This window comes from Loxodonta africana, chromosome 2, assembly GCF_030014295.1.
Source record: "Loxodonta africana isolate mLoxAfr1 chromosome 2, mLoxAfr1.hap2, whole genome shotgun sequence".
Taxonomy (NCBI): Eukaryota; Metazoa; Chordata; class Mammalia; order Proboscidea; family Elephantidae; genus Loxodonta; species Loxodonta africana.
In genome coordinates, this window is record NC_087343.1 from 163,961,273 (window position 1) to 163,986,153 (window position 24,881).

Consider the following 24,881-nt stretch of genomic DNA (forward strand, 5'->3'; position numbering starts at 1 on the left):
AAAGGGCCACATAAACCAGAGACTACATCATCCTGAGACCAGAAGGACTGGATGGTGCCTGGCTACAACCTATGACTGCCCTGACAGGGAACACAACAGAGAACCCCTGAGGGAGCAGGAGAGCAGTGGATTGCAGACCTCAAATTCTCGTAAAAAGACCAGACTTAATGGTCTGACTGAGACTAGAAGGACCCCGGAGGTCATGATCCCCAGGTCTTCTGTTAGCCCAAGACAGGAACCGTTCCCAAAGCCAACTCTTCAGACAGGGATTGGACTGGACTATGGGGTAGAAAATGATACTGATAAGGAGTGAGCTTCTTGGCTCAAGTAGACACATGAGACTATATGGGGAGCTCCTGTCTAGAGGGGAGATGAAAGGGCAGAGGGGGTCAGAAGCTGGTGGAATGGACACAAAAATAGAGTGGAAAGGAGTGTGCTGTCTCTTTAAGGGGAGAGCAACTAGGAGTATATAGCAAGGTGTATATAAATTTTTGTATGAGAGACCGACTTGATTTATAAACTTTCACTTAAACCACAAAAAAAAAAGTGAGAAAAAACAAAAAACAGCTGAGGAAGAGATGTGAGCATATGTGAGATGGAAAGGAAGAAAGTTCGTTTCAGTAGCCGACAACCGGAAGACAATATGGTTGGCTCCCCAATGTGTTTCATCCTCATGTCTCTCCTCTGCCAGCTCACAGGTGAGTCCAGTCAGATTTCTCACTGGTTTTCCTGACTGTCTTCCCATCCAGAGATGTGTCTTCAGCCTCCTGGGTCCACTCTGGGGCTGTGACTTTACTGAGGAACCTCCGTTCCCTCATCTAACATTGCATTTTATCATTCTTTGGCCTCTAAATCTTGCAGGGTGGGAAAAGGCTGAAGGAAGAGAAGGACAAATGACTCCAGGGACTAATGCACCTTCCAATTGTCCAAGGGCAGGAAGGGCTGAATGGGCTGGTGCTGGCTATCAGAAGACTTGTGTTCTAATCCAGATTCTTCCATGAATTAGATGAGGAATATCAAAGCTTCCCTGAGACTCGGACTCTTCTTTTTCCAGCCCTCCTTCTTTTTGAGGGCAACTTTAAGAGAAAAATGAGACCATGCCAGTGAAAATATATATATATTTTTAGAATGATTATGCATAATGATGATATTAGTGGAAGGAACCATTTGAATTTTCTCTTACCCCAAGAAATCCAATTAGTCTCCACTTGGAAAATCAACTCATACCATAGGCACTTTATGTTTAATCCTGCTAAAGAGTGAGGAAAAAAAAAAGAAGAAGAAGAAATGTCCTTAATGGCTCAGGGTCAGGATTGAGAGGGAAAGAAACAAAAAAGGATCTGTAATTTGGTGCAGGTCATATAACCTCTAAGCCTCAGTTTCCCCATCTTTAATTTGGAGGAATGATACCTGATCTGCCTCTTCTCAGGGTGTTAGAGGACGGAGTGAGATGGTGTGAGCCCCAGTGTATATTGTAGAGAGCTGCACCAGTGTACGGAGCTATGGTTATTTCCCATTTAGTCTTGGTGCCCAGGGCCTCCTTCTCAGAGCAAACTCTGGGCATTCTGGGATGGCACCTAAATTTCCCCTACTTACGGATGAATGAATCACTGTTGAAAAAATATAAAACCTACATGATTTTAATTTTCATTTCTGTAATGACTAGCAAGGCCAAATATTTTCCCAGTGCATTTGTTTACTGTTTTTTAACAAGCAGCACAAATGAACCATGTAGACTGTTTCCTTTCATGGAACCAGTCCACTTGTGTCCTTTAGGAAGGCCCTGAGTTTCAGCTTCAGGCGCCGCCAGGTGTCCTGGGTGGGGAGGGAGGCCTTTGAAGGGGACCTGAGGGGTTTCTCCTTGTCTCCTCAGGGCTGAGGCACCGGCGCGAGGTGGTGGGCAGGAGCGCCATCTTTGGTGGGGAGCACTTCGTGCTGGAGGAGACCGACTGGTACCTGCTGAACCTCTTCCGCCTCTGGTGGCACTACGGCATCAGCTTCCTAAGGCTGCAGATGTGGGTGGAGGAGGTCATGGAGAAGTTCATGAGGTGAGGCTGGGCAGAACTGCAGGGAGGCTGTGTGGGGAGGACTAGGTTGGGAAGGAACCAGCATGACTGAAAAACGGTCCAAAAGGAAAAGGTACTTGCTGGCTGTGAGAGCCCAGCACAATACAGTCCGGGCTCAGAGTAAACCTTTAGCGTGAGAAATGGACTTATTTGGTGCAGGGATTTTCTCTCAGGCAATGTCACTCTGGTGTTCTCTTTGCTTCTCCTAACCTGAAAAAAGCATGGGTTGCAAACCCAGTTGCCCACAGGGGCTGAGCCGGGACATTAGGCAGTGAAGCAACCTGGGTGGAAGAGAACAGGGCGTCCTGGGAAGTGGGGTGCCTTGAAGAGCAGGGCACACCCAAAGGGGACAACCAGCACCCTGCTACAACCAGCTGTGGCCTCGTGGGAATACCAACCTCACTGGCTAGTGCCAATCTTTCAGAAGAAACTAGAAGCCAGATTTGTAAGTGAAATCTCCCAGTTTTTCAACATAAGCAACCTATTTATCTTGTAAGCCAAATGAGATGCAAGTGTAGACCAAATCCATCCTGCCGGCCACCAGCGAACAACTCTGCTGTACTGTAGTTTCTTCACCTAGAGCAATTACCTTTCTTCAACACTTCTCTCCTCCTGGGGTCCTAGCCCCGTGGCCATCACCTCCAGACAGCAAAGACAAGCTATGTGTTCTCACTGTATCCACTCACCAAGCTGTTCACCCAAACTTTTTCCTCACATTCCCCCTGAAGGTTCTTATTGTTTCCTGACCCCAAATGCAGAGACTGCTCTTCTGGCCTGTTATTATTTTCTTTTCTTCAGTGTCAGACACTCAAACATGGCCTCCAGCCCTCCTTCCCTGGTTTCTGGCACTTCTGTACTTTCTTCCCACTTTTTTTCCACTGAGATTTTCATGGCTCTTCCTATCTTCTCCACATGTCCCCCAAAGGATATGTCCCTGACCCCTTTTTCTTCTTTCTTATATTTTCCTCCTTTGTCGGTTTCATCCAAACCTGCAGTGCTGGGTTCTCCCTTTTGTGGAAGGTGACTTCTACCTGTCAAGCCACAGTTTCCCCTTAACCTCCAGACCCATATTTTAACTGCTTCTTAGACATCTCCACCTGAGTGTCTTGTTGATAATGCAAACTCAACATGTTGCAACATCCCAAAGACCAGCCTGTCTGAATCCTATCAGGTGATGGTTCCAGGGCAGGCGCCAGCCCCTGAGGTTGGGTGAGTTGTGGAGAGACAAGACACAAGGCTTGGGGAGTGAGCAGAAGCCCTATCAAATTGGAGCAGAGGAGAGGACAGGTTGGGCTAGCAGAAGGGGCGACAGTATTGGCATGAGGCTGCTGCCATCAGGTCCTGTGGTCCTAGAAGCCAATGCAGAGCCGAAACTGCTGGAGAAGGAATGCTTCAGCCTTCTCTGTTACCTGCAATCTCAGCTGGCAGGGGAAGGATGGTTGTCAGTGACTTCAGGCAGGGCGTGGCCCAAAGAGGCTAGGTACTTGTCACTCAGCAAAGCCAGTTTGTGCAGCCAGGTCTAGTGGTACTCAGGAGTGCTTACCCTTCCCTCTGCGCTGTCTCTTCAGGTGAGGGGTCCCACCACAGCCAGAGAATGGGCAAGGGAAGCTGACCAGCTTTCTCTCTCTCCCCCTCACATGCAGAGGAGTTGGTGGGTCCCTGGCAGGCCTCCCAGGTATGGGGACCCAAAGTCCTTTCTGCACGAGGGCCCAAGCTCTGTGTGTCTCCCAGGATCTATAAGTACCAGGCCCACGGTTACGCCTTCTCGGGTGTGGAGGAGCTGCTCTACTCTCTGGGGGAGTCTGCCTTTGTCAACATGACCCAGCGCTCCGTGGCTGAGTCCCTGCTCCAGGTCGGCGTCACGCAGCGCTTCATCGATGATGTTGTCTCCGCTGTCCTGCGAGCCAGCTATGGCCAGTCTGCAGCAATGCCTGCTTTTGCTGGTAAGCCCGCCACCCTCGGCCTGCCCACCCTTGGCCTAATCATGGAGATCAGAATGGGCTGGGGTCCCAGGCATTACCTACACATTTTTTATCCAGCTCATTGCCTAAGCACTTTATTGCCCCAGCCTCATTTGATCCTGGCATCAGTCCTCCGAGGTAGGCAGGAGAGGATATTCCTCCCCACTTCCCAGACACTGAAAGCGAGGCTCAGATCACAGGTCCTTAGTGTTTCTGCCATTCCTGGTTGCCTGTAACCCTTTATATGTGGGTAGATGTTAGACTTTAGATGATACTTTGCTATTTAATCTTTGATTTCAAGAATAGCCTGTCTGAGGCCTCTGGCCCCTGGTGTCCATCCATGGAAGCACCTACTCTTCTGACTTCCTTACTGGGGCAGGTAGTCATTGTACAACCCACCATCCTCCAGCTCAGGCCTCATAGAGGGGTCACAGCTAAGTCTGCCTGGGGAAGCTGGGGCAAGTCTTCCCCAAAGGATGGTAATTTTTCTGGGCCTTGAAAGATGTGGTGGGATTTTATCAGACCAGGGAACTGCATGGAAACTCACTGGCCTCCTTCCAGCCTCCTGGGCTGGTTCCTTCTCTTCTCCCAGCCTTATTCAATGGGAGGGCCCAGACTCAATCCTTGGACTGTTCTCAACCGCACACACCCCCTTGGCACTCTCATCAAGTCTCAAAACTTTAAATGCCATCCACTTAACAATGGCTCCCAGATCTCTCTGGAACTGCAGACTCCTGTGTCAGCTGCCACTCCTGCATCTCCACTGGAAGGTCCAGTGGGCATCTCAGACTCGACCCATCCAAGCCTGAGTTCCCAGCCTTTCCACTCAGGCCTGCTCTTCCCATAATCTTCCCCAGCTTAATTGATGCGAACTGCTTTCCATTCTGTTGTTCCAGCCAAAACCTTGACTCATTTGTTTCTCTCATACTTACATGTGGTACTTCAGAAATCCCCTCTGCTTTACCTTCAACATAGATCCCGAATCCACTGCTTCCACCCTAGTCTAGCCACCAGCGTCCCTCACCTGGACTACTGCCAGTCTCCTACAGGTCTCCCTACCCCCCTCAAGCTGTTTCTCAACACATCAGCCAGAGGATCCTTTTAAAACAAGACAGATCATGTCATGCCTGCCCATAAAACTCTGTAATGGCTCTCACTTTCATTCTAGTAAAACCCAGAATCATTCTAGTGGCCTGCAAGACCCTACACGATCTAGTCCCCCATCACCTCTCCCACGTGTTCACACCAGTCCACCCCTCTGGGCTCCTTGCTGTGTCCTGAACATTCCAGGCATGTTCCCCTGCACAAAGAACCAAATCTGTTGCTGTCAAGTCAATTATGATTCAAGGCGACCCTGTGCATCATGGAATGACTGTCATCCATAGGGTTTTCATTGGCTGATTTTCGGAAGTACACTCCCAGGCCTTTCTTCCTGTTCCACTTTAGTCTGGAAGCTCCGCTGAAACATGTTCAGCATCGTAGCAACACACAAGCCTTCAATGACAGACGGGTGGTGGCTGCACATGAAGTGCATTGGCTGGGAATTGAACCCAGGTCCCTCACTCCCACACAGAAGGTAAAAATCTTACCACTGGACCACTACTGCCCCCTTCCCTGGACATACCCATTGCCAGTGACTTGATTCTGACTCATAGCAACCCTACAGGACAGAGTAGAACTGTCCCCTAGGGTTTCCAAGGAGTGGATGGTAGATCCGAACTGCCAACCTTTTGGTTAGCAATCAAGCTCTTAACTGCTGCATCACCAATACTCTGAGACCACAGTAGGCACTTGATAAATTTTTGTTGGATAAATGAATGAAAAAGTTTGTATTTAACAGAAATCTCCCATGTGCCCAGGACACCATTTTCCTGGCCCCTGGCATGGTTGGCTCCTTCCTGTCCTTCAGGTCCTGCCTCAGTGTCTTCTCAGTGGGGCTTCCTTGCTCACTCTTCCAGTGTCTTGTGTATATCCTTCATAGCATTTTTTTTTTCATAACAGCTTTATTGGGATAGAATTCACGTACCACATAATTGATCCATTTAAAGTATACAATTCAGTGGTTCTTAGTATGTTCACAGAGTTGTACAACCATCACCACAGTCAATTTTAAGACATTTTCATCCTCCCAAAAAGAAACCCCATACCCTTTGGCCGTTATTCCGCAAACCTCCCAGCCCTTCAGCCCTAGGCAACTACTAATCTACTTTCTGTCTATGGATTTGCCTATTCTGGATATTTTCTGTAAATTGAACCATGTGATATGTGATTGTTTGTGGCTAGCTTCTTTCACTTAGCATAATGCTTTCACTTCATAGCAATTTTAATTTTACTGTATTTATTCGTATGTTTCTTATCTTTCTCTGCCCATGGTTGGGAGGAGCCTTGCCCTAGGAGGGAGGCCCAGGTAGGATGGTATTGGGCTCTCAGCCCCACTGCACGTGGTGCTTCTGAGAATGCACCAACCACCCTCCCTGCTTTACCCAGGAGCCATGTCACTAGCTGGGGCCCAAGGCAGCCTGTGGTCCGTGGAAGGAGGCAACAAGCTGGTTTGTTCCGGTTTGCTGAGGCTCACCAAGGCCAACGTGATCCACGCCACCGTGACCTCTGTGACCCTGCATAGCACGGGTGAGTGGACAGAGCAGGAGGCATGGCTACTCCATTCCTAGACAGTCCACACTGCTATTACCTTTGTACCTGAAGCCTGGTTTGTGATCTGTTGGGAAGTGTTAGGGAAAAGAAAAACCAAACAACCAAATCCATTGCCATCAAGTTGATTCCAACTCACAGCAACCCTATAGGACAGAGTATAACTGCCCCACAGGGTTTCCAAAGAGCAGTTGATGGATTCGAGCTGCTGATCTTTTGGTTAGCAGCCAAACACTGAACCACTGTACCACCAGGGCCCCATAAGGGAAAAGAAAGGGAAAAAAAAAAGTAACAGGAAGCCCCACCACTGCTTAGTGACACCAGAGGGCACTGTTGTCCCTATTCAAATGTTAGAGTCAGAAAACAGACTTCATTAATCAAGCATTGTCCATTTTACCAAGGAGAACTTTGAGTGACAGCCTTGGCCAAGCTGCCCCTCAGCTAGTCAGTGGCAAAACAAGAATGACATCTGGGCCCCCTGACTCCAGTCCAGCACTCTCCCCTGCAGCTGTACCAGCATGGGAGACTGGGACCACCTTCTAGACTCCACCACACCCTCTCCTCTAGGGTACCCTGATGTGTACCTTCAATGGTGGCCCCAGATGGAAGGTCAGCAAGTAACAGGCAAGAAGTAAATTGACCTGTGTGCTCTCTTCTCTCTCCTTCCAGAAGGGAAAGCTCTGTACCAGGTGGGGTATGAGAATGAGGGGGGCCACGGCTCCGAATTCTATGACATAGTGGTCATTGCCACCCCCCTGCACCTGGACAACAGCAGCAGCAACATCACCTTTGAAGGCTTCAGCCCACCCATCGATGATATCCAGGGCTCTTTTCAGCCCACCGTTGTCTCCTTAGTCCATGGCTACCTCAACTCTTCCTACTTCGGCTTCCCTGACCCTAAACTTTTCCCCTTCGCCAGCATCCTTACCACAGATTTTCCCAGCTTCTTCTGTGCTCTGGACAACATCTGTCCTGTCAACATCTCTGCCAACTTCCGGCGGAAGCAGCCTCAGGAGGCGGCCATCTGGAGAGTCCAGTCCCCCAAACCCCTCTTTCGGACCCAGCTAAAGACCCTATTCCGTTCCTACTACTCAGTCCAGACTGCCGAGTGGCAGGCCCACCCTCTCTATGGCTCCCGCAGCACCCTCCCGAGGTTTGCACTTCACGACCAGCTCTTCTACCTCAACGCTCTGGAGTGGGCAGCCAGCTCTGTGGAGGTGATGGCTGTAGCTGCCAAGAATGTGGCCTTGCTGGCTTACAACCGCTGGTACCAGGACCTAGACAAGATTGACCAAAAGGATTTGATGCATAAGGTGAAGACTGAACTGTGAGGGCTCCGGGGAGAGCCTGGGAATGTGTGTCCCCCTCTGAAGATGGCTCCTACCCCACAGCAGCCCAGGGCTGGAACAGGCTGCGCTCTCCTGCCTACCTGCCTGCCTGCTGCCATGCCGCTTTTTGACCCCTCATGTGTCGAACATCTTCCCCTCCAGTGTGTGGCCAGGTGGCTTGCTGCCTGGCTGTCTTTAGGGTCCTCACAGTGGTTACCTCTTCCCTTTAAGGGGGAGAGTAGAGACAGGGAGAAATTCAAGCCAGTGTATTCATTTTATTTATTTATTTTTTTTACAAAAAATAAAAACCCATCATCTCAAACTGCTTCCACCTTGGCTTTCTGCCTAGCAGGCAGGAAATGAGTACGGGAGCGAATATAAGGCAGAGAGTAATTTCTTTACTGTTTTTCACTTGTTATGGTTGTTAGTTGCTCTCAAGTCGGTGCCAGTTACTGGTGGCCCGTGTGTGCAGAGTAGAATTGCTCCATAGGGTTTTCAGGGCTTTGACCTTTCGGAAGCAGATCATCAGGCTTGTCTCCCAAGGTACCTCAGGGTGGGTTTGAACCGCCAACCTTTCAGCTAGTAGTCAAGCACTTAACCATTTGCGCCACCCAGGAAATACTGTTTTTCACTTGTCTAGTCCCAAGATGGATTTGAGGCAACCAACGATGAAACATTCATGACCAATTACAAATAAAAGTAGAAGGGAAGATCAGAAAATACAAGAAACGGTAGTGTCTCCTGTTGGCTGTGAGCTTGCTAGATGTGAGGCACCTAGTTAAGAACTTCCTGGACACCATCTCCATGCCTATCCACAACCCTGCATATTGGGGGAGCTGACTACGGTAGGACCCAAGGAAGGGGTGGTTACCCCAGCGGAGCCTTTAGTGTAGCTCTGAGCCTGGCAACCAGTGCGGAGAGGGAAACACACCAGGCCATAGGAAGAGGAAAGCTGCTTTGGCACCTGGAGGAATTGGCTATGTCCTTCTGTATGCAAGGGTTGAAGAGTTACCCTGTGGATCTGTCTTGCAAGAAGACAGTTCCCGGATGGTAGAGAGCAGTCATGCCTCACCCCCAAACATTCAGAATGAATTAAAAAAAGGTGGTAGGATGGAGTTCGGAGGTTACCCCCATGCTTTCTCCTCTGACACTGGTTTGAAACAGGAGAATTGTGCTTTGCTTTGGATTTTTTAGAAACCTTTGAAATTTAGCTGTTTTAGAAAAGAAAGTAAAAATCCTTTTCATTCTTTTTGGACCCGTTCTTAGCTGTAAAGGAAGAGAATGGAGGGACTGAGCACAAGGCACCCAGCAAGTATGGCCCGTGGATCAGCCAACACACCAGAATCTCCTGGAGAAAGGAGGGGGGTATGTTTAGACAAAGATGCAGATTCCCAAGTACCACCCACCACCACCACCACTCATTGCCGTTGAGTGGATTTCGACACAGCGACCCTGTAGGACAGGACAGAAATGCACCATGGGGTTTCCAAGGCTGCAGTCTTTACTGAAGTTTGCCACATCCTTCTCCTGAGGAGCGGCTGGTGGGTTCGAACTGCCAACCTTTGCGTGAGCAGCCGAGTACTTAACCACTGCACCATCAGAGCTCTTTCAAGTACCACCCAGACCTGCTGTCAGGCTCAGGAGGAGGAACTCGGGTATTAGAAGGAAACGACACTGCCAAATGACCCTAATATTGTGACTTTCTTAACAGGAACAGACCCCAGAGGTCATTTAGCTGACCCCTCTATTTACATATATGGACATAAAAGCCCAAAGGGAGGAAATAATTTGCCCACGGTCTACTGGTGAGTTCACAGGACAGAGCTCAAATCTGGAGTTCCTGATTCTCCTTGAGTTCAGCATGGGGCAAAATACCCTGTATGTAGGGGGAAGCTCTGAAATTGGTTCTGAAATCATTTTTACTCTGCTGGGATGGTGGTAATGGTTGTGAAAGAGATGGTGCCTTTAACGTGCGATTAGCATGTACTTGTTAAAGTAGTAGAAAACCTAACTCAAGTTAGCTTAACCAATGAGAGGTTTTTATTGGTCATCATAATTGAAAGTCCAGCCATAGGGCAGGCATTCAAGCACTGTGCAGCCTCCAGCTCCGTTACTTCTCTCCTGGTCAAAGATGGCTGCCAGCAGCTCCCAGTGTAGGAGAGTCTTATCCCACAACCACTGAGGCACTGGGCCCTGGGCCAGCTGGGCCACTCTCGAATCAATTCCTGTCGCCAAGGGAATGACACATGCTGATTGGCTTAGGTCTTAGATTCTGGACCAGTCACCGAGACAGTAGGGATGAGGTTAAGCCGATTGGCTTAGAACAGCCAAGTCCTACTCCCCGGAGCAGGACTACAATGTTGGAGGAGTGGAAAGGGAATGGGACAAAGAACCATAATGTCAACCACGGGAAGGATGAGGTTATCCCCTCCTTACTCCTCCCACATCTAGTGAAATCAGAGCATGTAGTGGTATCTTTTCTTATCCTTACTGATGAAGATCAAAGACTATAGCCTTCAGTATGGATTACGCCTCAACATAAAGTAAACAAAAATTCTCACAACTAGACCAATAAGCAACATCATGATAAATGGAGAGAATATTGAATTTGTCAAGGATTTCATTTTGCTTGGATCCACAATCAACACCCATGTAGCAGCAGTCAAGAAATCAAATGGTGTATTGCATTGGGCGGATCTGCTGCAAAAGACTTCTTTACAGTGTTAAAAAGCAAAGATGTCACTTTGAGGACTAAGGTGTGCCTGACCCTAGCCATGGTATTTTAAATGACCTCATATGTATGTGAAAGCTGGACAATGAAAAAGGAAGACTGAAGAAGAGTTGATGCATTTGAATTATGGTGCTGGCAAAGAATATTGAATATACCGTGGACTGCCAGAAGAACAAACAAATCTGTCTTGGAAGAAGTACAGCCAGAATGCTCCTTAGAAGTAAGGATGGTGAAACTTCATCTCGTGTGCTTTTGGACATGGTATCAGGAGGGACCAGCCCCAGGAGAAAGACACCATGCTTGGTAAAGTGGAAGGTCAGCAAAAAAGAGGAAGACCCTTAAGATGGATTGGCACAGTGGCTGCAACAACGAGCTTAAACATAGCAATGACTGTGAGGATGGCACAGGACCAGGAAGTATTTCATTCTGTTGGACATAGAGTCATTATGATTTGGAACCAACTCAACGGCACCTAACAACAACAACAGTAGTATCCTTTGATGGTTTGGGCTTGAAATGAAGCTGGCATGGGCTGTCATGGTGTAATTGGTGATAATGTAGTATTGGGCTAGAGGACCAAGGACAATACAAAAGTTGCCCTGGATAATCACCCTTTGAGTCCCTAAAAAGGATTGTGCAGGGACAATTTCACAGAAGGTACAAATCATTGGTTATGCTTGATCCTCAGTCCTCAGCCAGGCTTTAGCTCCATGCCCCAGCATGACTGCATTAAAACTGGCTGTGTCCTTCAGTTACCTCCTCTGCCTAGGTAGGCAGGCCTGAACAGCTCAGAACCAAAGCCAGACAAAACGCCCATCCTGCCTGCTTCCCCAAGCCCAAGCCTGGTAGTTGGATCTCACCACCTCCCTGCCCGCAAGGAAGGCAGATTCCTGAAGGTAGCAGAAGGGAGCAGGGAACCCAGCAGGCTGCCTTTGCCCCAGGGCCCACCCTAGCCTTCTCAGGCCAAGACAGAAGCACCCAAGACCCTAGAGCCCCTAAGAGTATTTGCAAAGGCCGAAAGAGCCCTATAACCTATCAAACAAAGCAGGAAAAAGGCCACACTCATCCTTAGTAGTCCCGTTGTTACTGCCATCAAGTCAGCCCCCAACTCATGGAGACCCCATGTGCGATAGAACAAAATGCTGCCCAGTCCAGCACCATCCTCATGATAGGTTGGGGATCCAGACTGTTGGGGTCCATAGAATTTTCATTGGAAAGTAGATTATCTGGAAGTAGATTATCAGGCCCTTCTTCCTTGTCTGTGTTAGTCTGGAAGCTCCACTGAAACCTATTTAGCAACATAGCAATATGCAAGCCTCCACTTAGAGATGGGTGGTGGCTGCACGTGAGGTGCACTGGCAGGGAATCAACCAATGGAAGGTGAGGATTCTACCACTAAGCCACCAGTGTCCCCCCTCAGTAACCCTGGGTGCAGAGGATTAGACCTTTTAAACCCCTCACAGGCACTCCACCCTTAAAGCAGATGACCCAAGCAAAACTGTAGCATTCAAGGGAGGGCAGATGTTGTTAGGTGCCAACGAGTCAATTCTGACTCATGACAACCCCATGTGTTACAGAGTAGAGCTGTGCCCCATAGTTTTCTTGGCTGTAACCTTAACAGAAGCAGATTGCCAGGCCTATCTTCTGTGGTACCACTGGGTGGGTTTGAGCTGCCAAACTTTAGGATATCACTTAGGGTGCAAAATGTTTGCACCACCTCAGGATCTAGGGAGTTACATAAACCAAAAAAAAAAAACCCAAGCCCATTGCCATCAAGTTGACTCCGACTCATAGCGACCCCATAGGACAGAGTAGAACTGCCCCGTAGAGTTTCCAAGGAGTGCGTGGTGGATTCAAGCTGCCAACCCTTTGGTTAGTAGCCATAGCTCTTAACCACTACCCCACCAGGGTTTCCAGGGAGGTACATAGGGGCCAGTGTAAAGTGGGAGCAGGGAGAGAGCTTGGTGTTAGGAGGATAGCCTTGCTCCTGATCCACCAATGAAGGAGCAACAGAGGGAGCTAGAGACAAAGCTTGGGCTCCCCCTAGAGGCCTCTGTGGATTCATTCACCCACCAAGCACTGCACCCGTGGTTCGTGCTGGGCACTGCACTGGGTGCGGAGATTCAGTGCTGACTGAGCAAGTGAGGCCCCTGCTGTCATGGAGTGGGAGTTTCTCGCCAGAGAGTGGAAAACACGAAACACACTTAGACTCAAACCAAAGGAGATTCTGGGGCCTGGTGTTAACCCAGCTCTCTGAGGGCCCTGAGTCCCTGCCTCTGCCTTTAAACTAGAGGGAGTGGGAAGCACCAGCTGGGACTTGGCTGACTGGTCTGAGCCTTGGGCCCATGCCAGCTGCCAGCTCAGGCTCCCAAGGCCAAGCTTCTGACTCCCAGAATGATAAAATTGGAAGACTCTAAAAACCAAACGAAACACATTGCCATTGAGTTGATTCCAACTCGTAGAGATCCTATAGGACAGAGCAGAACTGCCTCACAGGGTTTCCAAGGAGCAACTGGTAAATTCAAACTGCTGACGTTTCAGTTAGCAGCCGTAACTCTTAACCACTATGCACCAGGTCTCTAGAAAAGGCTCTGGAGGTCCCTCAATTCCATCTGCTCATTTCTCAGATGAGGAAACTGAAGCTCAAAAAGAGGAAAAGTCATCATCCATTTAAAACTAACTGGCATTTATTGAGCAGCTACTGTGTTAGGAGCCCTGATGGCTCAGTGGTTAAGAGCTCGGCTGCTAACCAAAAGGTCAGCAGTTCACATCCACCAGCCGCTTCTTGGAAACCCTGTGGGGCAGTTCTCCTCTGTCCTATAGGGTCACCATGAGTTGATGGAATTGATTCGATGGCACGGGTTTACTGTGCGTTAAACTTTGGGTCATATTTTTTTGTCACCTCACGTTTTTCACTCACCAATATGTTATAGACAACTTTTCAATGAAAACATACATATCTATAACATCTTTGTTTAATAAGTCCCCTCTGGAGTCCCTGGGTGGTGGAAACAGTTAAGTGCTGGGCTACTAACCAAGTTAGGGGTTCGAAACCCACCCAGAGGCACTTCAGAAGAAAGGTCTGGCTATCTGCTTCTGAAAGATCACAGCCATGAAAACTCTACAGAGCACAGTTCTACTCTGACACGCTTGGGGTCGCCATGAGTTGGCAACAATTTGTTGGCAGCTTGTTCCTATGTGTCTGATGCTCAGGTGGGACAGCCCCTTCCCACCACGAGAAGGAGTTTCCCATCCAGTCCCCATGACCTGGGGCACTGGGGTCTCCCAGGACTAGGAGCAGCTCAGCACTTCCCATGGCCCATCCCACTAGAAGGCCTTGGGGGCCGTGGGGCCCCCTGCGTGGGGCTGGAGTTTCAAGATATGCAGGGCAGGCTGTGTGAGCCTCCAAGAGGACAACCCCCCAGGGGAAAGAAGCGGGTGCTGGAAGGATCAGCACAGGCTGGCACATGGAGTCTATTTTCCGTGGTGTCTGGAATCAGGCCGAAGCTTCCTGGGGTCATTTTAACCAGTATCCACTCTAGAACAAGACCAAAAAAGGTAAGTTACTTACCACCCCAGACAGGCACATAACTAACCATTGGCCTTCATGAATTAGACCCTAAAAACATTCAAAGCTAAAGCTGCTTAAAGCACAGAATTGAGAGCAACCAAGTATTCTTGTACTGGGCTGGTGGCCCTTTTATTGAAATTAACTCTGAAGTGTTAGCTATTCTTACCCTTAAAAAAATAGCCTGAGCCCCTCAGCTGTCTTGGGGAAGGAAGGTATTTTTAGACCCCAGAACAGCTGGTTTAGGATTTGCTGCAGTAGTGGGGAAGGCCAGAGGAGGATTGAATTTCAAAAGGCTAATGGAGGTGGGGGGAGAAGTTGGCCTTCAGGGGTCAGGAGCCAGCATGGTCTGTCTACAGTGCCTTTTTTGATCAGCAAAGGGTCTTGATATAAGGCAGTGGTTCTCAAAGTGTGGCCTCCAGACCAGCAGCATCAGCATCACCTGGGAACCTGTTGGAACTGCAAAGTTTCAGCCCCCATGCATATACATGCAGAACCCATTAAATCAGAAATTCTGGAAACCCTGGTGGCGTAGTGGTTAAGAGCTACAGCTGCTAACCATGAAGATTGACCGTTCAAATCCACCAGGCGCTCCTTGGAAACCCTATGAGGCAGTTTGACCCTCTCCTTTAGGGTTGCTATGATTTGGAATTGACTCGACGACAGCGGGTTTGGGTTTTGGTAGGCGGGGCCCGGTAATCTGTGCTTTAACAAAACCTACAGGTGATTCTGATGCCTCCGACGTTTGAGAACCACTGATATCAGCAAACCCTCTAACCAGGTCCCTTGGGGATGAGCCCGGATGAAAGAATAATCCACACAAGTGCTTCTCAACTCTTGAGTATCTGTTCAAAGCCAGGGATCCACGGCCCAGAAAAATTCACATTCACATAAGACTCTCAGGATCTCACTGGCCCAGATTAAAATTCCTTACGCTTTGGCAACCTAAGGCTCTTCTCTCCGTCTAAGTCTGATCTACAGAGAATCTCGGAGTCGAAAGAGGCCTTATAGATCTCTGCTCCAACCACAGCAGAATCTCCTCCACAGTATCTTTGGGAAGCTCAGCTTTAGTTTGACACTTCCAGAGACAGGAGGCTCACTGCTTCCAAAGAGCCCATTTCCAAAGTGTGGAACAGAATTTCAAATTCTTGTAGAAACTAGACTTACTGAAACCTTTGGGGCTGAGGGAACCCCCGAATCTGTTGCCCTGAGATAATTTTTTTTTTTTTTGGCTTTAACAAACGGAAGTGTATTCTCTCAGAGTTTAGGAGGTTAGAAGTCCAAATTCAGGGCGCCAGGTCTACGGGAAGGCTTTCTCTCTGTGTCGGTTATAACAGTGTCTGCACATATTTGAATGGGAGTAACTTTACAATTTTTTCCAACTGCAAGACTACAGAGGCAACATTATTGATGACAAGGGAAGGTCCTTGTCATCAATCTGCCCCTGGTCTAGAAGCTTCTCATTGCAGGGACCCTGGTCCAAATGATGTGCTCTGCACTGGCACTGCTTTCTTGGTGGTATGAGGTTCCCCCTCCACTGTTCACGTCTCTCTTTTATATCTCAAAAGAGATTGACTCAAGATACAACCTAATCTTGTGTGGATTGAGTCCTGCCTCCTTAACATAACTGCCTTTAATCCTGCCTCATTAACATCATAAAGGTAGGATTTACAACACACAGAAAAATCACATCAGATGACAAAATGGTGGACAATCACATAATACTGGGAATTATGGCCTAGCCAAGTTGACACACATTTTTGGGAGACACAATTCAGTCTATAACAGATGCCAATCAGATATAATCACTCAACCCCAGAGATCTGTGATGCAGGAAAAGAAGCGTATGTTTATAATTTAGGAAGACATTCTCTGTGTGCAGTACCCGTAGAGGTCAAAATGGGCCATTAGTCACATTAAAAAAGGGGGTTAACAAGAGAGTTCAAGTGAATGCCCCAAAGCAATCACCAGAGTTTGGGTCAGTCTCACATCTCCTATCCCGCAAACGTTCTGTCAGTTTCCAATAGCCTGAGTCCAGAGTACCTACCAGTGCTGACCTAGTCATCAAGCAGAGTGACTAAGTCAGTCCATTTTCAGGCCTCACCTCATTGCCTCAGCCAATGTGTTGGCATTCTTTTTTTTTTTTAATTTTTATTGTGCTTTAAGTGAAAGTTTACAAATGAGATAATCTTTAAGCCTTGAACTGAAACTATCTCACGAAGTCATCTATAATAAACTGAAGAGTTTAGCTCAACTAGTAAAGAATGTTCACCTTGAGCAATGTGCTATTTCAAAGAATGATCTATAGGGCATCAACTTGACAACAGTAACTCTAACACACAGAGAAGTTTAGGGAACAGAAGGTCTAAGTTAATGGTAGTAAAACCGTAAGGGTGGAGAGCTGAAGAATGGTGACACAATACAAAGAATGTAACCAATGTCGTTGAACTGGACATCTAAAAATGGCTGGATGGGTTATGTTTTGTCATGTATATTTTCCCCAAAGATAAGATGAAATAAACAGAACCCGTTTCCAATAATCGTTGACTTAATTAGATAGAGAAGCTCTTGTTAACTTGTATATTGGTTTATACCAACCAAGCTACAATAACATAGCTGAAATATAGGCTTATAAACTCAAAGAAAGAAGATGACTGTCCTAAACGTAGAAATGAATGCAGTATTTTTAACAGCCTGTTTCCATGTTGGAGTACTATGAGTGCTGGAAAATCCTCCCTTGTATTGATGTGAAATCTATCTACCTGGGACCTCCTACTCCCACCTTGGTTTTGGTTTCCAACCCACAAGGAGCAAACCCAAGGTCTTGCTTCACAAAAGCCTTTATTTTGCATTGGCCTTGATTGGCACGGGGAACGGGGTGCAGGGAGGACGGTCTCCGGCTACCAGCCTGGCTTTGGGCCTGGGCGTGCACAGGATCGGCCGGCTGGGCTCAGAAGATGCAAGTGCAGCCCACAGCGATGGTCTCCATGACAGCGCGCTGGCGGCAGGGCCCGGTGCGCGGCGGCGACGGGCAGAGGCGGCGGCGCACCGGCACCTGGCTGAACACCGGTACGCTCACCATGCTGCGGTCCTCCTGCATGGTGAAGGGGTTCACACAGCCCAGGCACAGGCACCGCGCCTCCGGCAGGTCCACGGGAATGCGGCTGGGGTCGTGGTTGATGCTGCAGGGAGGCGGGAGAGAGCGCAGCGGGGAAATTGATCGGAAAAGAGCAAATAGGTGCCCACTCCCCATGCCCCTTCTCTTTCCTAAGCGGGGTTTTTTGGATTTGGTTTTTTCCCCTAACCGGAGTTTAAGGAGTCCTGGTGGCAGTGGTGCAGTGGTTAAGAGCTCGGCTGCTAACGGAAAGGTCTGAGGTTTGAACACACCAGCAGCTCCCAGTAAGAAAGCTGTGGCAGTCTGCTTCTGTAAAGATTACAGCCTTGGAAACCCTATGGGGCAGTTCTCTGTCCTATAGGGTTCCTATGAGTTGGAATAGATTAGAGGGCAATTTTTTTGTTTGTTTGTTTGTTTTTTAAATAGGTTTAACCAGGGTTTTGATTCAGCAGCAAAACTGTGCTGTACTAAAAAGGGCAATAATCAACCTGTGTTCTTGGTGAAAAAATTGAAGGCCATGGAAGGCAACCCTATGGTTATCCCAGTTCAGGGTCATCAGGCAGTTACCAACCAATATTTACCCAACTTCCTTTTTCATCCAAGGTCCCTGGTGGCACAAATGGTTTTCACTTGACTAACCCGTACTAACCTAAAAGTTGGCCATTGGAACCCATCCAGCAGCACATGGAAGAAAGGCCTGGCTATCAGCTTCTGTAAAGATTGGAGCAGTTCTACTCTGTAATACATCATGCGGTTGCCCTGAGTCAGAACCGACTCCACAGCAGGGGTTTGGTTGGGGTTCCTTTTTCATCTAGTAGGAGGCCCATCCTAGTACTGGATTGTGCTGTACGGGTCACAGAGAAGACCTCGCTTTGCTTCCCCCATCCTCCCATTTGTTTATATTCTTGGGAAACTTAATGCATGGGAAATAATCTGTGCTCACACTGCTGTCTGATTGCCATTGAAGGAGGAGTCAGGTGGCCTGAGTTCTATTTTGACTCAGTCTCCATTCATTGAACAGATATTTTTTACAAGTGCACATGTGAGTGATTCTGTCCTCGGCGTTGGGCATTCACTGATGAATTATACAGACATGTTGCCTCCTGGTGCCCTCACAGGGACTTTCTTGGTGACATTTCCTTCCCTATGCTTCAGCTTCCTCACCTATTAAATGTGTGTGTGTCAGGGGTGAACTCAACCTATGGACCTACAGCATCAGCATCACCTGGGAATTTGATAAAAATGCAGATGCTAGTCCCCAAGCCAGACCTCCTGAATCAGGGTCTGAGTTTTTACAAGATTCACAGGTGATCCATGGACACTATAAAGAGTGAAAAGCCTGTAGGAGAAGGATATGGAATATGTGGCTAATTGCTTCCCTGAATAACTGCCTCCTTTGCCATGAGACCAGAAGAACTAGATGGTGCCCGGCTAACGTTACTGAACATTTTGATTCCATAGAAGAAGCCTGATCAAAAGGGTGGGGGGAATACAGAACAGAATTTTAAACTCTATGGACTCTATCTAGACTTCTGGAGCCATGGAGAATGAATGAACCCCTGAAACTATTGTCCTGAGATAATCTTTAAACCTTAAACCAAGAATATCCCCTGAAGTTATCTTAATACTGAACAATAGTTTAGCTTAACTAGTAAGAAATGTCTGCCTTGAGCATTATGCTCTTTTAAGAACTATCTATATGGGATCAAATTGACAACAGCAACTTGAAAAATTTGATAGAAACCTTAGGAGGAAGTGAATTTATGTTAATGAAGGAGGACCAACTCAGAAAAGGAGAGTGAGAATGGTTACACAACTCTAAGAATATAATCAATGTCACTAAATTATACATGTAGAAACTCTAAAAAAAAAAAACATGAGAAACCTGGCTTTGGAGGATTTTTAAAACCCAAAAATCTGTAGAACTGCCCCACAGGGTTTCCAAGGCTGTAATCTTTATGGGAGCAGACTGCCACATCTTTCTCCCACAGAGCAGTTGGTGGGTTCGAACCACCATCCTTTCAGTTAGCAGCCAAGCACTTAACCACTCACCACTGGGGCTCCTTGGAGAATCTTTGCGGCCCTTCCAATTGTCACATTCTAGTTATGCTGTCAAATACGGAAGTCATTAGCCACGTGTGGCTCATCAAATTCAAATTAATCAAAATTAGTTCCTCAGTCACACTAGCCACATTTCAAGGGCTCAATACCCACCGAAGGCTAGTGGCTACCATATTGAGCTCCCCATCATCACAGAAAGTTCTACTGAACAGTGCTATTCTGAACAGTCCCAGAATGTAACTTGTGTGACCAGGAAATTTGTGGCCTGGGTTTGTGAATGAGGACACTTTGGGTCAGCCCATTTCTTCATTATTCCTTCAACACATGTATATTTGCAGCTTCTCTGTACCAGGCACTATGCTAGGAGGTGGAGCTACAACCAGGGTACAGTGGTTTTGATTCCCATCTAGGGGCAGTGGTCTTGATTCCCAAACTGGGTGATGCTTTTGAATCATATGGAGATATACAAAGTATGGCTTTCTGGGCCTCCGCCCTAGAGATTTATATTGGGTGGGGCATGGGAATCTGGATTTTAAAAGCTCCTTAGGTGATTTGGGAAACCCTGGTGGGGTAGTGGTTAAGAGTTCACTGTTAACCAAAAGTCGACAGTTCGAATCCACCAGATGGTTCTTGGAAACCCTATGGGGCAGTTCTACTCTGTCCTATAGGGTTGCTATGAGTTGGAATCAACTTGATGGCAACAGATTTGGTTTGGTTTTTTCTTTTTTTTTTTTAGGTGATTTGGGGCCTGGTGGTGCAGTGGTTAAGAGCTACAGCTGCTAACCAAAAGACAGGCAGTTGGAATCCACCAGCTGCACCTTGGAAACCCTATGGGGCAGTTCTACTCTGTCCTATAGAATCTCTATGAGTCGGAATCAACTCAGTGGCAACGAATTTGGTGTTTTGTTTTTGGTTTTTAGGTGATTCTGATGCAGGCATTGGGAAGGTCCCAGTCTAATGTGAAAGACAAACATGAACGCATCCAGCTTCATACCACATGGAAGGGCTGTAACAAGTATGTACAAATCACCATGGGAGCTGAAGGATGTGACACTCGGGGAAGACCTTGCAGACACTTCAGCTGCGATTTGATAACATAATGTCAGTGCTTTGCATGGAGATCTCTTCTAACAGTGAGCCCACGAAATATGCACTACTATCACCACCTTTTACAGTTCAGTCTCAGAGAGGTCAATTGACTTTCCCAAAGTCACACAGCTGGTAAAAGGCAGAGTCAGGATCAAACCCAGTCACTTGAACCTCTAAATCCAAGGTCTTAACCTTATAATAACCGTATCCCTCAGCCCACAGCCCAGCATGACACCCCCCAAAAAAACAGCCCAGCCTACCTGTAGCCCCAGGGTGATAGACTCCTCTTGTTGGACAGCCACAGCTGCAGGTTGACCTCACACTTCTTCCTGGCCAGCTCAGAGCTGTTCTTCAGCTGCGCCACCATCTCCCCAAGGTTCCTCTCATACTCCTCCATGCGGGTGTATGGCTTCGCCTGTGATACCAGGTCCAGTGGCATGTGGTGAGGCCCAGGGGCCAGGGTCCCAGGTCGCCCTTGCCCCTTCCTCTTGCCTTTGGGGTTTCTGGGCTGGCCCAGCCCCAGGAAGATGGAGATGGTAAGAAGGAACAGCTGGGGAGAAAGGACACAGGTCAAAGGTGAGAGAGCTAGGTCTCTCTCGACTAAGACTCAGGGCCCAGGAAGGTGAGAGGGGAAGAGGAAAGATCTCTGTGTTGCCCACCCTTACCAGCCATGCCCTGGCCAAGACCCATGGGGCCATAGCCCATGTATACCAACACTTGCTAGGCACCAGACTCTGTAATTGGCACCAGGGATACAGCAGAGACACCTCCCTCTCCCTTCGCTCACATCCAACTCATCACTAAGGTACGAATACACTGCCTAAGAATCTCCCCACCCAACCACTTCTCCATCTACTCCACCACCCTTGCTTCCTAGGACAATTCAACAGCCTCCTAGCTAGTCTCCCCAAGTTCACTCTAGCTCCTTCCAATCAGTTCTCCACACCGTAGCCAAGGACAGCTATTCAAGATGCAAATTCGATGATGTCACCCTCCTGCCTAACACCCTTAAGTGGCTTCCCATTGCCTTTCAAATAATAACTTCCATACTCAGGCCTGCCAGGCCATTTGGTCCGACCCCTGCTGAGCTCTCCCTCCTCACCTCACTCCCTGCTTTCTCTTACACCTGTGTTTCAGCCTCTGGCCTCCTCTCAATCCCTTACTCTCACCATAGTCCTTCCTGCCACAGGGACTTTGTACGTGCCTTTGCTGCAGAGTCCTGCCTCTCTCACCTTCTAAATGCCTTCTTGTCCCTCAGGGCTCAGGTCTGGTGTTACTTCCTTAGGGATGCCTTTTGGGCCTTCTTGGGCTTTCATAACACCACACACCTCTCTGACATGACTGTAGTCTTACAGTTTCTGTGTGTGAGTGTTATATCTGTTTGTCCCCCACTAAGCCACAGACCCCATGAGGGCAGGCCTTGCGTTGGTTTCCACATACTATTTTATCCCCTGTGTCTACATTGTAGGAGCCTTGGTGGTGCAGTGGTTAAACACTCGGCTGCTAACCAAAAGGTGAGTGGTTCAAACCCACCAGCCCCTCTGTGAGAGACAATGTGGTAGGCTGCTTCCATAAAGATTACAGTCTTGGAAACCCTGTGAGGCAGCTCTACACTGCCTATAGCGTTGCTGTGAGTCAGAATCGACTCGATGGCAATGGATTTTTATGGGAGGGGGGCCTGCATGGTGCCAGGCACTTAGATACTTAGTAAACATTTGTTGAGTGAATAGATAACTATCACCATCCCTGACCTGCTGTAGCTTACAGTCCCGGTGGGAAAACAGATGGTCAGCACGAAAACAACACATAATTCTCACTAATGACAAGTGCAATGAGGGGACCATGCAGGGGTGTAGGTGGAGGGTAGCAGGGGCCCCCTTCCTAGCCTGGTGGCAGTGGAGTGGTCCAGGAAAGGCTTTCTGAGGAGGGACGTGTCAGGTGAGGTTTGCAGGATGAGAGGGAGGCAAATGTGGGCAGAGTGAGTCTGAAAGTCTCACAGGCAGAAGGCACAGTGTGAGAGAGGAGGCTGTAGTTGGTGAAGAGCTTTGCTGAAAGGAAACAAGTGTGGCTGAAATACAGTGGGCGGGAGATGTGTGTGCGATGACGCCGGGGAGGTGGGCAGGTCACAGGGCTGAGGGTTCCCTCTTGGACTCATCTCCATGACACACGTCCTCCCCTTCCTCCCCTTCCTGCCTTCTCCCCGCCCCCACCACCACCACAACCCTCTGCCTGTCCTACCCCCAGTCTACTCTTCACCCACTCGCACCCACCCTCACTGGCTGCCATCCCATTTCCTCCTCCCCAGAACCTGGAGCCTCAGGGAAGCCTCTGGGTCCCACAAGGACTGACTCAAGGGCCCAGCAGAAACCAGGTCCTCAGGAAACTGGGAGAGAAAGGCCAGGACTAGACTTGGGGTGGACCAGAAGAGAGGAACCCCTAAGTGATCTTTATCTCCCTACAAAATCCAGCCAGGTTCCATACCTGCACTGCATCCCTCAGCCCACAGCCCGACATGGCCGGTACCTGATTTGCCCCTGCTCCGCAGCAGGTTGTGACCCTTGGAAACAAGTTCTAGCATCGCTCTCTTGGCAGAGCCACTTCTTGGAGCAAAATCAGTGACGGTAATTCAAGTCACTAAATTCTTCCTTTTCGGTCCTAGATTCTGGTGCACAAAAATGTCTTGCTAACAATAGACTTTTCTCTTCTGAGATTCTCACGTGGCATTCTTAAACTCTGGCGCTCCACTCTGAGAAACCCAGAATAGAATCAAGGTCCCGGAGCTCACTTTGCAGACGGGAAACAGAGAAACAGAAGGACTTGCCCAAGGCCACACAGCCCAGATCCCAGGACCCAGCACTCTTAGGAAAATTCCCAGTGACTGGGTCTGCCAGGATCTCCCCAGATGCCCCTGGCCTGACAGATAGGGCTTCAGTGTGGACGGGCTGGGCCCAGGTCAGGAGCCTGAGCTACTGGCCGTGGCTGCAGGCTCTGAGGCCGTCTGTTTCTTCCTGGTCCTGGGGAGAGGACACAGGGAGAGCTCGCCCCTGCAGAGTCCAGGCCAAACAGAGGCAGCCATTAATCAATATGAAAGAAATAACAAAACACTCAGGCCCTCAGAAGGGGTGGGGGCGGGGGATGGGGAAGTGCCACGTACCAGGTTGTGCGGCCAATCCATCCCCCTGAGCGAGGCAGCCAGTTCGCCTGCAGCTGCCGCCTGCCTGGAACCCCAGATGCCGCTGCTGCCGCTGCTGAGAGAATGGCAGCAACAGGATGGAGTGAAGCAATTATAGCTCAACAGGGGGTTGTTGGGGGAGTGGGTGGGTGGGCTCGTCATCAACTGGGAGCCCTTGGCCCCCAGCTGGCTGGGCCTGGCTCAGCAGCAGGCGGTGAGGGGTGTTGCGGCAGGCCAGGAGCTGGGCCGAGGTGCCCAGGAGCTGTTGACCCAAGGACAATGCCCTGTGTGTCTGGTGGGGCTCTGGAGGGTGGCACCTCCGCCTGTGGCCTGCGGCCGGCCGCCCGGCCAGCACCCACAGAGCCAGCTGAGACAATCAGCTTCGTTTGCTTTGGGGATGGCCAGGGGGTAAAGGTGGAGGAGGGATGGGCTCTCGGTTGGTCAGGAGAGCAAATGTTCTCTGAGTGTGCCAGCCAGGAGCAAGACACAGGCCAATCTCCCAGGAAACAGCCTCAGGCACTCCAGTCTCAGCCAGCCTCAGGTGAGCCCAATGGCACCCAGAGACCAGAGTCCCACCCCCTTAGTTCACAGGCAGGGAAACTGAGGCCTGAGCAAGGAGAGCACTTGTCCAGAATTACACAGTGAGTTAAAGATGATAGAGCTGGAATTTGTCCCTAGTCCCTATCCAGGGGTCTATCTACCACCCACACCCTGTTTTTCTTGGGATTTTTTGTGCCCAATTCCAGCCTGGTTCGGACATATTTCTGAATCCTTGGGCTCTCACAGGGGCCAAGTGGCTGATCCATGAAAGCTTCATGGCCCAATTTTCTGACCTTCCTGACAAAGTGCTCACCCTCCTGTATAAAAGGTCTCTGCTTACAGCGCCTGTCCTTGTGTGGCTGCTTGTGACCTTCGGTCTCTCTCAGCCACAGTTTCCTTCTCTGTAAAATGAGAGGCATGCCTAGGAACAGATAGTGGCCTGATCCATTTCTCCCAGAAATCTTTCTGAGCCTCAGTTCCCACATCTCTAGAATGGGAATAATCCTAGCATCTACTTCTTGGAGATATTAGGAGGAGCAAAGGAAATAATCCACATTCAATAGCTGACACAGTGCCTGGCACATAGTAAGTGCTCAATAAA

General features: G+C 48.9%; 2 protein-coding genes across 2 annotated transcripts in view; one reads left to right on the forward strand and one right to left on the reverse strand.

Annotated features, from left to right (window-relative positions):
* PCYOX1L (prenylcysteine oxidase 1 like) overlaps positions 1–17,267 on the forward strand; it is a 30,221-nt gene extending 12,954 nt beyond the window's left edge. Inside the window, exons 3-6 of the mRNA XM_003404589.4 lie at positions 1,874–2,048; positions 3,798–4,009; positions 6,515–6,655; positions 7,346–17,267. Coding sequence (XP_003404637.1) covers positions 1,874–2,048; positions 3,798–4,009; positions 6,515–6,655; positions 7,346–8,007 — 1,190 coding nt within the window. The 3' untranslated portion in view covers positions 8,008–17,267. The remainder of the gene's footprint in view (positions 1–1,873; positions 2,049–3,797; positions 4,010–6,514; positions 6,656–7,345) is intronic.
* On the reverse strand, positions 17,201–21,072 carry IL17B (interleukin 17B). Its single transcript, XM_003404590.4, has 2 exons — positions 20,829–21,072; positions 17,201–17,485 (listed from the first exon to the last, which is right to left on the reverse strand). Exons 1-2 carry the CDS (start codon positions 21,005–21,007, stop codon positions 17,254–17,256), a joined length of 411 nt encoding a protein of 136 aa, XP_003404638.2. The 5' UTR covers positions 21,008–21,072; the 3' UTR covers positions 17,201–17,253.
* Positions 21,073–24,881: the final 3,809 nt, after the last annotated feature.